Here is a 14,531-nt window from a genome sequence, read left to right on the forward strand (position 1 = left end):
CAACGGCGAGGGGAATGGAATGGGAATGGAATTGGATGCCTTTTGCCCGGAATGGAATGGGAATGGAATGGGCCAGGTTTTTATATTTTATTTCTTTATTTATTTATTTTTTACGTTCAGCTATACCGAGCCAGTCAGGGAGTCGGTTGTTCAGAAATAAAATGAGCAGGAAACTGCGAACCCGCAAAAGGCCCTACCAGACCTATGCGCAAAAGAAAAAAATGCAATACAAAAAACAAGCGTCAAAGCAAGGAACAGTAAATTTCGGGACTAAAAAAAAAAAGAAACTTCCACTTCAAACTTAAAGCCTCATCTCAGTTGGCGTCTCAAAGAAATTTGAAAAATGTATTGTATTATCAGTATCTATATTTCTGCCCTCCCTAAAATGTATTCTTGTATTTGTATTTCCAAAGACTTTTTGCCTCTTTTTAATATGTATTTCCGATATGTATCTAAATACATTTTTATAGATATATTTGAGACTTGAGTATCAGTATCTTAGCAACTATTTTCATCTATCCCAGTATTTGTATTTCCAAATACATTTCTGAACATTTCTTCCCTACCCTGCAATGTAATGCAGCTGTCAAGTGACACTTTTAACGTTCAGGAATTGGAGGAATGGAGTGGAGCGACTCAGCCATTCCAGGAGTGGGAATGGGCTCAATGTCCCCATTCCTAGGAGTTGAAAGGAATGGAATTATCGAAAACTCTAATTCCCCGGAATGGAATAGGAATGGAATGGGGGTGCCCATTCTGCAACACTGCTTGAGAGTGCCGCCGACATTGCCGCACGAATAGGAGGATCTTTCCTTCTAGTACGTGCTGGGTCATCATAGCGACACACAACGGAAATTCACAGTCAAGGATAGCGCTTTTACGGGGAACGATGAGCGTCCACCACGCCGTCTACGTCGATGATCACAAGATTCACCACCGACGCCATGTTTGCGGATAGAAGCAGCCGGCCCGCGACCGGCATGCAACGCGCGCGAACACTTCTCCTTGACCTGCAATTGGTCTGTCGTTGCGGTTGTTTCCAATGCAGCGGAGGGATGCACAGCACGCACGTGAACGACACGTGCGTGCGTCCCTCCGTTGCTATGGCAACTGAAGCCTCTCTCTTCGCTTCTCCCCGCTTCTTCGAGCAACCTCTTTGCCCCGCGAGTGCCGCTTGCAGCTCGCACCGTTATCTAGTGTCGCACAGGGAAGCGTGCTCGCTGCGCGGGTCAGTCGGCGGGCTGCTCCAGAAACCACACTATAACCGGTATTTCCCTTTGCGCGCCTGCATTTTAAGCGGTATGCAATTACATGGAGTTCTATGGGAGGCAAACCCGTGGTTTAAAAAAGCTGCGTTATACCCGGTCCTGCACTATAACCGGTTACGTTGTAAGTGGTCTATACTGTAATTCTATAATGCAATGCGAGCAGCCACGTGTGACGTCGCAAGTGGCTGTAACGTCATGACCCTATTGACCCGGTAAATTTTCCCGCCAAATTTAGCAGAAACTTTTCTTGCCAAATTTAGCGGGTCGATAGGGTCATGACGTCACAGCCACGTGTGACGTCACCGACACATGCTACCGACTAGGCCACTGACACACACTTGCAGAGCTTGGGAATGAGCGGGGCTTTATATGAGAAGGCTTTGCGAATGGCACCCGATAACGCTATCGCATTACACTCTTAAAGGCGAAGCTTAAGCGTCCTCCAAGTGTTGCATTTTTGACATTGATGGGTGTCTCACGGTTTTAGCCGATTTCGTATTTTTGTCATTGACGGATGTTTTTCTGTGCTTTTCACTTAAAACCGGAATGTCTACGGCCTACTTATGACCTCTGGCTTCAAGCTAGGTAATGCTCACCGAATGCAGGCGCAGCCCAGCCGAGATATGACCTCCGCAGGTTGGGCAATGCACTCGGTCAGCACCAGAAACAGCTGATGCACCATCAGGTGCAGTCCCTGCACTTGGCACATGGTCCCGGAGGCTGAAAACAATGCTTCCAGAGATCAGTGTAAGGGAAAAAACATCCTCAGCATCGCGTTGGCTGATGACATATCAAAGGTTTCACAGTGCTAAGGAGAAAAAAATTACTTACCGTAAAATACTGGGCAAGCGCCCACTAAAATTTTGAGATAATCATAAAAAATGGGGGATGGGCGCTTGTCTGGTCATCAATTCTACATATCAATGTACTGTGCATATTTTCTCAGATCTCACAAATTTGGGTATGGGCACTTAATGAACGGATGCACGGTATTCTATGGACTACAAAAAAATAAAGTGAAATATTAAAAATAAATTACATCACTACATTTGGTATAAGAATGAGGGTAACAATCAGGTTCAACTTCTGACTACATTTTTCTCCTTTATAGCCTCTGCCACCAACACCCCCACATATTTTATCGGGACTACAAATCGACGAATATCAAGTACAAAGAAAGGGGACAGGTTAGGGACACTGAGCAGAAAAAGGTTGTGAAGAGGTGGCAGCACCCCGGTGCCTTTAATATTGAAAATATACTCCATTCCGCAAGACGCGTGATGGGAATTCTCCAAGGGCTAGAATTCTCAGACACAATGACATACCATAAAATACCGGGCAAGCGCCCACTTAAAATTTAGGGATAGTCGCGAAAGAATGGGGGATGGGCGCTTGTCCTGTCATCAATTTTACATATCAATGTACTGTGCACATTTTCCCAGATCTTACAAATTTGGGTGTGGGCGCTTAGTGTGGTATGGGTAGATGCGCTGTACTCTACGGTACTCAGAATCCTAAAGCTGGTTGCTATCGATTGGTCTACTGATCTATGACATTGCAATAAGCCAATCATACAGATTACCATAAGTTGCAATGAGTGGACCTCCACTTTGTGCATGGGAAAGTGAATGCATGGGCTCAATTCGAGTAAATGTGGAAAACAAAATTTTAAATGCAGCATGTATATTATCAGCTCTCCATGAAAGTGCTCAAAATTGAAAATCAGAGGAGGGAAGGCTAGATGGCAGCCAGTAAAATAATGAACATGCATCCATGTCACAATGCCTGACACCTACTTTTAAAGCATTTTAAATATATAAGCAAAGGACTCGTCAAGCACCCTGCAAACTTCTGAGCCCACCGCACTAACCGAGATGCTCCTCCATGTCTGCTGCTTCTCCGAGAAGCCAGTGCAAGGCGGTGAAGCTTTACACGTGTGCGCCAGTGCAAAGTGGTGAAGTTTAATGCGAAAGCATGCTTAATGAGAGTGGTGCGGCTGCTTTAAAAATTAGTGGTTCTGCTAGACCCTATACAGCACTTACACCTTTTTGTTGGACCAATCAAAAACCTACACTACCATGTGCCCCTTCTGCATTGCTACTCTTATACCTACAAGCACCCATCCCCATTTTTTCGTGATTATCAAGTTGTCGATGGGCATGCACTTGCTCAGGTATTTTAAGGCTGGTCTTAATAGAGACTTTGAACAGACGTCATACCATGCCAATGTCACTTATCGTATTTACTCGCATAATGAATGCTGCATACACGTAATAAACGCACCCCCACAAAGGGCATCGACTTTTTTTTTCCCCCTTCCCGTAATCAATGCACCTCCAATTTTCGGATCTGCGAGTTTCGAATTGCGTCCAATTTAGCAAGCCAGCAAGCCAGTTTTCTTTCGCCGCCAAGCGGTCAAGCCAAGCCAAACCGCTCTCGTAATGGCCGTAAGTGCGTAGTTGCGGTAGTTACGGAAGTAATCAACCGTGAAACCGAGTGTTGCGCACACCTGACGAAGCTTGGGTCGAGGCATTGCCTAGCCCCGGACATTCTTCGCCTGTCGGATGCATTGATGTCAACAAACAAGCTGTCGTCTGTGGTCTGCTTTCGGACAGTGAAATCGTGAAAGTGGTTAGGCCTAATTTCACATACTCCGGGTAAATGCGCTCATTTAATCCGTAACAAAACAGCACAGTGCGCTGTAGGCTGAGAGTATCTGGTAGCCTCTCTGTGAACGAAACTTGATCCGTGCAAGTGGGCTTTGGGGGTCAGCGGTTGGACTTCGTAAGAGTTCTTGTCTCCATGAACGAAACTTGATCCATGCGAGCGGGCTTCGAGGGTCAGGGGCTGGACTTTGTACGAGTTCCTTTATGCGCACTCACAGATATACCTGAGCGTGCCCCCCAGATACTAGCAATATATATCGCCTAAAAACGTTTGTGTTGCTTTCCGTGCTGAGTGAGCTTCCCAGGGCGCTTTTCCTTCAGCAAAAGGCACCCCGAAAGCGCCCTAAAAAGATTTGCAATTTATAAAGCATGGTTATTGTGGCACGCCCCCGACTAGCTGTGGGTGCGCCTCCATCCCTGGAGACGTGCCAAAGTACCTTGCCGTGTCATATTTGCTCCTAATATGACATTTGCACGAAGTATGTAAATGCAAAAATTTACCCCGTGTAATGAGCGCCCCCCCGAAATATCTGTCAATTTTTGGGGGAAAAAAGTGTGTTCATTATGCGAGTAAATATGGTAACTTATCTCTGCCAAGAGGACATCTCATTGTTTTGATTATAACGCAGTTTGATTCTACACACCCGAGAGCTGGGTGAGGTAGTCGACGACCAGTTCCGTGGCAAGTCCGCAGCACTGCTTGAAATTTGTGGCAAAGCCATCCCATCCCCGGTGGGTCTTGGCTGCCCTTCGCAGCCATCCCTGGAGCATGGGTAGCAGCAGGTGGTTGACGGCATATACCCCAAACTCTGGTCCTGTAATGATGACATGATAGGATAAAAGTAAAGGGGAATTGTAAATCTTTATATAACAAAACCAAGAATACCGTAAAATCCCATAAGGGCACCCTCCCCCGAAGAATCGCCCATCCCGTCTTTTTCGCTCAAGGTCCGTAACATAAAAATTCCGAAACATCGCCCATCCCTTGATTTCCACACTGTCCACCCCCCTAATCACGCAGTTGATGGGATTCCCATTGGACATCATACGATGTTCGACGGGAATCATTTCAACTGCGTGATCTGCGGTACTGATACGTGTGACAAGTGAGTTCTTAGCGGGTTCCCACGTTTTTGTCCACAATCTGCATGCGCAATATCGACTTTCATGACATGCGAGTTCGTGGCGAGCTCCCGTGTTTTTTGTCCGCGATCTGCGCGTGCAATATTGGTTCCCGTAGCACACGAGTTGGTAGTTGGTTTCCGCGTGTTTATTATACCGTGAAACACGAATCTGCTGCATTTGCAGTCTGCAGTATCCTTTACCGTGACATAGGAATTTGTAGCAAATTCCCATGTGCTTACCACCCCGTGAGATGCAAATTCGCCATGTTTGCAATCTGTGGTATCAGTTCCCATGTCACGTGGTTTGTAGCGGGTGCCCCAGTGTTTATCATTAATTTTTTATTAAGTTTTTCAGTTTCATCCGGCCGCCTTATGTTTTCACTATTTGTCTCTTCATTTTTGGTGGGCGCCCTTGCGAGATTTTACGGTAGTCCCCACTAAGAACACATTTGATTTCCCACTGACTCATCATATTCTTGGTTGAAATTAACAGGTATTTGAGAAATGCAGGAACTAGGGGAGGCAACGTCGGTACAGTGAGCTAATATTACTTGTTAAAAGGTTAAAAAGCACAAACAAAATGAGGACAATGAAGACACAAAGATGACAAGACAGGCACCTGTCGTGTCGTCTGTGTTTTCATTGCCTTCATTTTGTTCATGCTTTTTAACCTCTTAACCAGTATGGACCAACTAGCCCAAACCCAATTTTTAATGCAATATTACTCCCTCGACACGTTGTCGAGATGGTTAAATTAAATTGTCACAACAGCTCACCTCTGGATATTATGAAAGCTATTGTCCTTAACAAATATTTTGGTTACCATCCTCTCTGTATAGGCAATATTCAGTTGACATAATTTCAAAATACCTTTGACCGCTTTGGCCCATGGCAAGCCACGAACAAGTCAGATAGTGTCGAATGAACACAGCCAGTTCCCCTTATTATGAATATTGCTAATTCAACACTACTGGACACAGCATCCCCATTCCTTTCAAGATCTGGCTGTGAAGCTTTTCTTATTCAAGGACAGCTCCGATTCTGGGTTTTCTCGTTTTTCCCGAGTTCGGTAAAACTGGCTCGGCGGTCACTTTTCACCGCCTGTCGGTATCTAGCGTAAACACGGAACCCTAGCTACAACAAAATGTAACGGAATGCACACTTCCCATTCTCCCCTGCAGTGCCATCTTTCCCAATTATTATTCAAACCCTCTTTGTAAAATGTATGGTGGTGTACGTCGGTGCGATAGAACACCCTAAGGGACATATTCTACGGTTCTCAACCGCCGATGTTTCGGGAACCCCTTCTAGATGGGTGGTTCCCGTTTCGACCCATTCCCAATTCAACCTTCCCGTTTGTACCTTCCCATTTCGACCCGGCTCAAAACAACCTTCTCGTTTCATCCTTTCCCATTTCGCCCTATCCCCAAACAACCTTCACGCTTCATCATTCGTTATCAGTTGGGTCGGTTTGTTTGTATTGTTCGTTAACAGTTGGTTAGGTTCAAGTGCCCAATGTCTGTCCTCCTTGTAGACATTGCTTTTCCCTCTCCCGAAACAACCTTGAAGACATGGCACTGTAAGATAAACGTGGCGTCAGGGAGGGCTCGCCCGAACATTTACAGCTTCATCGATTTGATCAAACAAGATGAGGCTTTGACAAGTGTATGTTTACAGCAGCTCGCAAAGAGTGGTGCCATGTGAGCCAGGGAGCACAAGTGGGTCAGCAAGGACTGCGAACTATCAGAACTGGAGTGTCGCCTTTCTGATGGCACGATTTCCCTGTTCAACTTTCTCAACAAGGCGGAGGCATTTTCTGATCTATGATGTTTTCATGTGTGTGCGAGTTTTCAGAGTTTGAAATTGTGAAAGAAAATAAAGTCGCAATCATATGCCTGTCACCCTGTCTGATTCATCGCTCTCCAAAATATCAAAATAACTAATATGAGGTTTTAGAATAATGTATGCAAGCACTTTGGGTAGACTAAAAATAGCGTTGCGATGGCGAATCTAGTTTTAGCTTATACCCAATGTGCTTGTGTACGCAAGACTTCATTATTGTACGCAGCGCAAACAAGCCATCGGCGGTGTTTCTGTTTATCTCATAAAATTAAAAGGCTGCCATAAAAATTATTACGATCTTTGGAAGTGCTCATCTCAGCCAGTACACTGAGTCCTAAAATTTGGTGCCTGCTAATACCATTTCGAAGTAAAATTAAGAAAAAAAAAAGGACAAGGTCGTCTTTGCAGTAACGGTGTCGCAGAGTGTACAAAGACCGTTTCGCGGTTGCATGTTATGTGGATCATCTTAAAATAAAAAAAAGAAAAGCAAAAGCACTTTAAAGGGACACTGACAGGGTATTTATGCTCGCCGAGGTTTTTAGTTGTACGTGACATATGAGAGCCCAACTACCCAGAACAGAATTTGCGACTTGAAATTCGGTTTCTTTCCGCCTGAAAACTGCCGATCGAGAACTGGCCGGTTTGAGTCACGCTCACTCTCTTTTCCGTGGTCACGGGCCGTTTTCTAAGGTTTTGACGCGACCACCGAGTTTAAAGAGACCATGAAGGCAATTTAATTCTTTTAAAAAAAGAAGGTGTTTTCGGAAGCCATTGGGGTCCTGGCATGCCACACAATTTTTTCTAGAACGTTGTGACTCTTATTTGTATACCTGCAAATAAATTTGCGAAACCGAAACAAACATTCAGATTTCTTCCCTTTTTCGCCTCTGGAAAGAGAAGTGACGTCAGGGAGTACTGTCAGCATCGGTAGGATTTAGTGCACACTCAGTGTGGTTCCCATGGTTCGCTCTAGTGCACGGCGGTCTATGAAGAAAACCTGGAAGAAATGAACGACAACGCCGCGCTCGCAAACGAGTTTCAGCTCCCGTTCAGCGACCTCACGCCGACTGAACGGGAGATACTGCTAAGGACGCAGAGCTCTGAATCGGCGACCGATGCAGCAATGCTGCGCATTGCTGCATCGGTCGGCAGTTTATGCAAACTAACGTCGCCCGATCGATCGCACGTCTTTAGCCGACCTTTCGCGCAACCTACTACTGCACATAAACGCGGCATGATTGGTGAGACACCAGTTCGCAAAGCGAACATGAGACGACGCACGAAACCAAAACCAAAAGTTCGCCGCCCCCAACACTCGTACCGCTTTTTTTTTTTTTTTTTTTTTTGTCCATGGTTGCTTGATGCTTGTTACGTGTGGTAGCAGTGGGGGATGCGTTCAACCAGTGACAAACGGAGGGATCGGTTCAGATTATGCTTTTATACGCGACCACCAAACCTATTAATTCCCAACTACAACTTCAAAAGATTATCCAACGTTCAAATAAAAAATTTTCATCACATCTCACCACCGAAATCGAAACCAAGAGCGCGTCTATCATTTGAACCAATCGCCAGACGAAGAGCCCGTTGTGGTCACGCTTCGGCGCACTTTAGTTCACCTTTCTGCCGCCGCCTCGGTGGGGTCTCAGGCATCGTTCCTGGCGCTATTATTACCGCGCCTGTTTGCTCGATTGGTGCGGCACCCAAACTTCTGTTCCGGCTAGAACTTGGTCAACAGTATCCGAGACGTGCCTGACATCCATTTCAATCGTCGAATAAAACTTCGAAACTGCCTTCATGGTCCCTTTAATCAAAGTCGTGGGTCATTGAAGGCACACAGTCAATATTAAAACTAGAAAAAAATATGAAACCCATTTTTTGTGGCTTCCAAAAAGCTGCAAATGCGTAGATTGAAACAAAAAGGCAGCACAGGCAACCGGAAGCATTCTGTGCATTAACTGCAGAATTCTCAACATGGCGTCGTTTCGCGTATCGTGGGACTAGCGGATTGCAGCGGACGACGAGCGTTGGACCTCTACTTCAGAACTGTCGTTCAGGGTACCGGCGAATTCTCTCTTCCTTCAAAAGAAAAATTTTGGACCTATCAAAAGATCTGATATTCATCCTGTACGACACGCCCGACCAGCAAGCCGATTGCACGAAGACGTCGCTGAGCCGTCGTCCCTTCTCGTGGCTAAAGACATCGCTCGCTCAAACGTCAAGCACAAAGTGCGTACTTCGAGTTGAATATGCACGCGTACGGTTTCTTTACTAGGTGTGAATGTGGCCAATGCGTGGTGCTGCCCGAATTCAAGCCAGAAGTGCATGTATTGAAGGGAAATCGGCAGCAAACTTCCGATATACAGTCTACCTGCTTCATTACTACGCATGAAAGAGTTCCTTCAGTAGCTCAGTGGAAAGACGTCCGCTTTACACGCAGTGGGCACGGGTTCAATCCCTGGTGTGGGTATACCATTTTTCCTTTTTTTTGTCAAGCATTTTACAATGTTTACATTTATTCTTTTTACAATTATCACAGAAAAAAAAAAAAAATTGTTGTGGACAGTACATCGCTAAACTAAATGGTATGAGATTCCATTTTTGACACCTGCGAACTCAATTGTAGTCACTTTCCACAAAATGCAAGGAGCATATGAATCGGGTAGCGTCTGCTTTCCGAGCTTCGCATAACTGTTCTACAGGAATTGCAGCCAGCTATTGATCCCGACCTGTTGATCTTTCGGAAACTTGCGCACTCTGCCACACAATGCTACTTTCGGATGTCGGCCATGTGAGGCAGCTCTTACACAACATCTTGGGAGTATTCTTTTCGGAGCCGATCACGGGAATTCCCCACGGGCACTCACTACTAATGGCCAACACTAAAATGTACAAAACAACTCATCGTGAAGTACAGAACAGCGAGCGGAACAAACATAACTGCAAAGGAATTGCACAGCAAACACATTTCGTCTGCAACAAGCAGAGAATAAAAATAAAAAAAACGCAAGGTTGGGTGTAACCACGTGACTTCTGCCACTCACTCTCTCCTCCCCACTTCTCCGTGGGGGTGCGGGAGTTTTGGTTTCGAGCAGTTGCGTTTTTTGGCTTTATTAAAAAAATATGTGACTCTGTAGCAAAATATTAATTGGGTAGTATTCCGGCACCATAATAAATCGCCTGACAAAAAAGGAAAAAGAAATTTGGGGGGGTGTCAGTGTCCCTTTAAGTGGTTGAAGTAAGAATAATATATTACTTCGAAGCTTGCCTGGAAGAGGTGCATATTTTTAGAATACATTGGCATGAAATAATATTTCAGAACATATATTCTTAAGCAGAGAAGGTGCGCAGCCCAAGGCTAGAAGGATTAGACTTTTCACGAAGAGGTTGTGATGTGCAGGGTCTTATACAAATGGATTGAAAATGGACGGGTTCAAATGCAAAGGGTCTTTCGGATATCGGTTGAAACGGGACAGGTTCACAAGAGAGGGGCATTTTGGGAATGGGACGAAACGGGACGGGCTCAAACGGGAAGATCGTTTCGAGAATGGGTCGAAACAAGATGGGTTCAAATGGGAAGGTATATTCGGAAATGGGTCGAAATGGGACGGGTTCAAACGGGAATGGGTGGTTTCGGGCTACACCCTTCTGGATTGGTGGAAGTGATGGGGGTCCCCACCTACCGGGGGTGGGTAGGAAGGGTTGTTGGACGATTACAATGACAGAATGGTAAATGAAGAAAACTAGATGCGTGCAAACCAACTTTGAAGCTCTGAAACAGAGAAAAATCAATGCTGCTCGCTCACCACACATGGTTTGGTCTATTTATCTTTGTGGAACAGTTGGCATCAATAAAAAGGAAAAATCTTTTCAGTAATTGGCTCGGGAGCAAATTTTAGGGAAGAAGGGAGGGAAGGGCAGTGCAGCGACTGCCCTCCTAAACCCAGCGAGAGCAACTTTTTTTTTATGGAAGAAATGCCATGCTTGGTATTAGGAACAAATGTTTTGTTCTTGAGAAAAAGGCATATACTAGCCATTACCAAAATAGATCTGGGCAATGCATCGCCCGTGACGTCAAATCTCTCTGCAACCCCACCCCCGCCCCCCCCAAGCCTGACCCATAAACCTGCCCTACGCTCAGCTTAACTGAAAGTGAAGGGCTTCGGGGAACCTAGGGAGACCTTCAGCAACCCTAAAGTGACTGCAGACCTCTAGTTAAGGGCCACTGTAACTTGTTTGGCTTTCCTGGCACGCACTTAAGAACCAAGGGTTGGTACCTGGGACGTCCCGGAGTCCGCGGAGCATCTGGAAGAGGGTGTCTATGGTGTGGGGCTGGTACTTGCGAGGACAGGTGGCCACGGCCCCGGCGAGGCCCTCCAGGAGCAGGAACCAGACGTGAAGCACGCCTGTGGGCCGGTCCAGCTCTTCCAGGGACACCGTGTGGTTGGCGGGAAGGAGCTCAATGTCTTCGTCCATGTCGTTCTGCAAAGGTGATTGGAACGCTCGATGCTCTTAAAAGCCAAGCATGCTAGAAATCGTCCCGTAACTTACTGCTTTAGAATCCCTCTAATTTCTCTATGGTTCTTATAGCGAGGCAAGGCTGCAACTTTTCATTCGTATATACCTAACTCAGTCCAATAATCTCCTTCTACATGAAAAGAGGCCAACAAAGTTGTCTTCATAGTGTATTAGCAACAAGCCACGATGGTTTACTGGAAATAGGTTCAGGAGACTTATTTTTCCACGAAAGCCCCTTAGAGAAGTTGGAAGTGATAAATAATAATAAGGTAAAAAATGTTTTAGTCTAATATAGTATTGATGATAGGTTTAGTAGACATATTTTCCCACGAGGGCCTAAGTACCTTAGAGAATGATCAGATAAATAATAATAGTGGAAGAACTATTTTAGCCTAACTAATGATTGATGATAGGTATAGTAAACATACTTTCCTATGAGTGCCTAAGCTTCTAAAATAATGATAGACTAAATAATAATAATGCAAAAACTGATTTAATGTAACTGATGCCTAATATAAATAACAAAAATTAAATGAGAAAAATAACTACAATATTAGCAAGAGCATTAATTTCTATGCATAGTACATTTTTGCCACCAACATAATTATTTCTATCATTTAGGGACACATACCCCCAGTATCTTTCAACCTCACATCACGATGCTCTTCCTCCAGACATATCTCTAAACTACAACAGCCCTCATAGAGATGTTCCCTAATCAGTAATATGATAATGTTTTGAAATTTCATCACATTGTCAAAAGCCTTGTAAAATCACTCTCCCCACACTCTTGAACCATTCAAGATCCAGAGGATGGAACTGTAGATGCACGTACCTGAACATACCATACTTTGTCATCTCCTTCATCTGTCATGCTGCCCTTTCTGGAATGCTCAGACACCGAGTCATGCTCCCTGAAGAGTATCAGCTCCATGTCGGGAATCACAGGGTCCACACAGTTCGGCTCCAGGTTGAACTTTATCCTGATAGGGCAAAGCATCAGCACCAAAGGTCAACTCACTCACTCTCCAAAAATATGAAAACTTCAGTATCACTTTAAAAAAGAAATTTACCTATAAATAACCTATTACCGTATTTTCTGGGCTATAGTCCGCAGACTATACATGTTTAAAAGTTGAAATCTCTGGCTGTGCGGACTATCTACCCAAGCGGGCTATACAGGAATTATGTTTTTCAATATCGTTGATTATGACGAGACGGGACGGATTTTGTGAATAAAAGAGTATGTTATTGATAATTTATGTATATTATAGGCTTTTTTTGTGAGCTAAGAAAACATACATATGTCAAGGCGTGCCGCGTATGAGAAGAATTTCGTGTGGACTAAGCACCAGGTGCGGACTATGCACTGGGTGCGGACTATGCAGCGGGTGCGGACTATCTAAGCCAAAACTTTCATTTTTGACCCCAAATTTGCCTCTGCGGACTATAACACCGGGTGCAAACTATAGTCCAGAAAATACGGTATCTCATTATTGTAAAGATGACAAAAACATCTCTCCATATTTTCTTGGTGTTTAATAAACCTTTATGAACTAAAACTACCGTAAAATACCGGGCAAGCGCCCACTCAAAATTTTGAGATAATCATGAAAAAATGGGGGATGGGCACGTGTCCGGTCATCAATTATACATATCAATTGTACTGTGCATATTTTCTCAGATTTTACAAATTTGGGTATGGGCGGATGACGGTATTCTACGGTGTATTAACTAAACTATATAAACTAAATTTTAGTGCTTTTATTGTGAGTCAAATTACTGTTAAAATGCAGCATTCATGCATTGCTCACACATTCTGCAGATTATAAAAAATACTTCTATCTAAAAAATGATTCATATCCCATAATTTTATGGACAACAAAAACATCCCTTTCATTGTGCTTAACATTTTGTGCTTTATTGTATTGTTTAAACGCACCATTGATGCATTGCTTACAACCTCTATAGATAATAGAAAATGCTTTGTTCTTTAATTTTATTTACATCTCATAATTTTAAGGAGAATAAAAAAATATCTCCCATTAAGTTTGGCGTAAACAAGGTTACGTAAACTGCTAATAAAGAGCCATTTTCGTGTCTTTACTGTATGCCAAATTATTGTTCAAAAGCAGCATTGACACAGTGCTTGCACATGTAGATTTTGGAGAATGATAACAACTACTGTTCTTGGTATGCTCTCTCAAAATAAACAGGGTCATCCCAAAGAAATTCTAAGCACACCTAAGCACTTCTTACGAGTTGTGAATGCAAAAGCATGAATGTCGTTCTACTGCTCCTTTAGTTTGTCTGCAATGCACACGTGGACGGCCACGTTTTGCTACCGCCGAGGTTGCCGAGTGCGCGCTCTTGTGAAGCGACCGCAGCCCCCCTACACGCCTCCGGCAATGCCTGAAACGAGAGCAGCGGCCTAGCCCACGCTCTTGTGAACCGGCCGCCGATGTCTATTTAGGAGCCGTTTTGCTGAGCCAATGGGAGAATGGGCATTTCTTCCGCATCTTTTTGCGGTTACAGACAGGCTCCACTCCATGGGATAGCTAATGCTTTCACGTTAAAACCTTGACCTTCCCAGCTGAAGTGCAGTCTAGTAAACACTTGCCTTATCGCAGAATGAAACACGGGACATGCCGGCATCAGGTACATTGAGGAGAGCATCTGAGCACAGCGCTCCAGGTACTTGAGTGCTGCCTGGCACAGGTTGAGCGGAATGGCATCCAGCTCTTGGGCAAAGGTTGCCTCCCCTTCGCCCAAATCTTGCAACTCAGCTAGAGACAGGGCAGAAAGTGCAATCAACATCACTAACGAGGCCTGTAAGGTATAACGGTCAGCGTACAACGACAATGGGGTTTGTTCCCATTCCTGCCAATCTAATATACTGTGGCAACTGTCTTAAACTCTGCAATTGGCATCGGTCGCATAAGCCTGCCTCAATTTTCCTCGAGACACATTTGCTTTGCAAACTTCTGTCTCATTTATTATATTTTATGTCATTCTTCTATAGACCTTTCTATATTGTACCCTGGTATGTGCACTGGCATTACATTTAATCCCTACACTACATCATATCTTGGTATGCATACTTAAATTACGCC

At 44.5% G+C, this 14,531-nt stretch overlaps 1 protein-coding gene across 1 annotated transcript in view; it reads right to left on the reverse strand.

Annotated features, from left to right (window-relative positions):
- Positions 1-14,531, reverse strand: part of LOC8029617 (brefeldin A-inhibited guanine nucleotide-exchange protein 3) — a 174,526-nt gene that overhangs the window by 109,965 nt on the left and 50,030 nt on the right. Inside the window, exons 24-28 of the mRNA XM_040206181.2 lie at positions 14,039-14,204; positions 12,254-12,401; positions 11,178-11,382; positions 4,579-4,749; positions 1,865-1,988 (exon numbers count right to left, since the gene is read on the reverse strand). Of these exons, the coding sequence (XP_040062115.1) occupies positions 1,865-1,988; positions 4,579-4,749; positions 11,178-11,382; positions 12,254-12,401; positions 14,039-14,204 (814 nt within the window). The remainder of the gene's footprint in view (positions 1-1,864; positions 1,989-4,578; positions 4,750-11,177; positions 11,383-12,253; positions 12,402-14,038; positions 14,205-14,531) is intronic.

Source organism: Ixodes scapularis, unplaced genomic scaffold (genome assembly GCF_016920785.2).
Source record: "Ixodes scapularis isolate PalLabHiFi unplaced genomic scaffold, ASM1692078v2 PGA_scaffold2__306_contigs__length_199485367, whole genome shotgun sequence".
Taxonomy (NCBI): Eukaryota; Metazoa; Arthropoda; class Arachnida; order Ixodida; family Ixodidae; genus Ixodes; species Ixodes scapularis.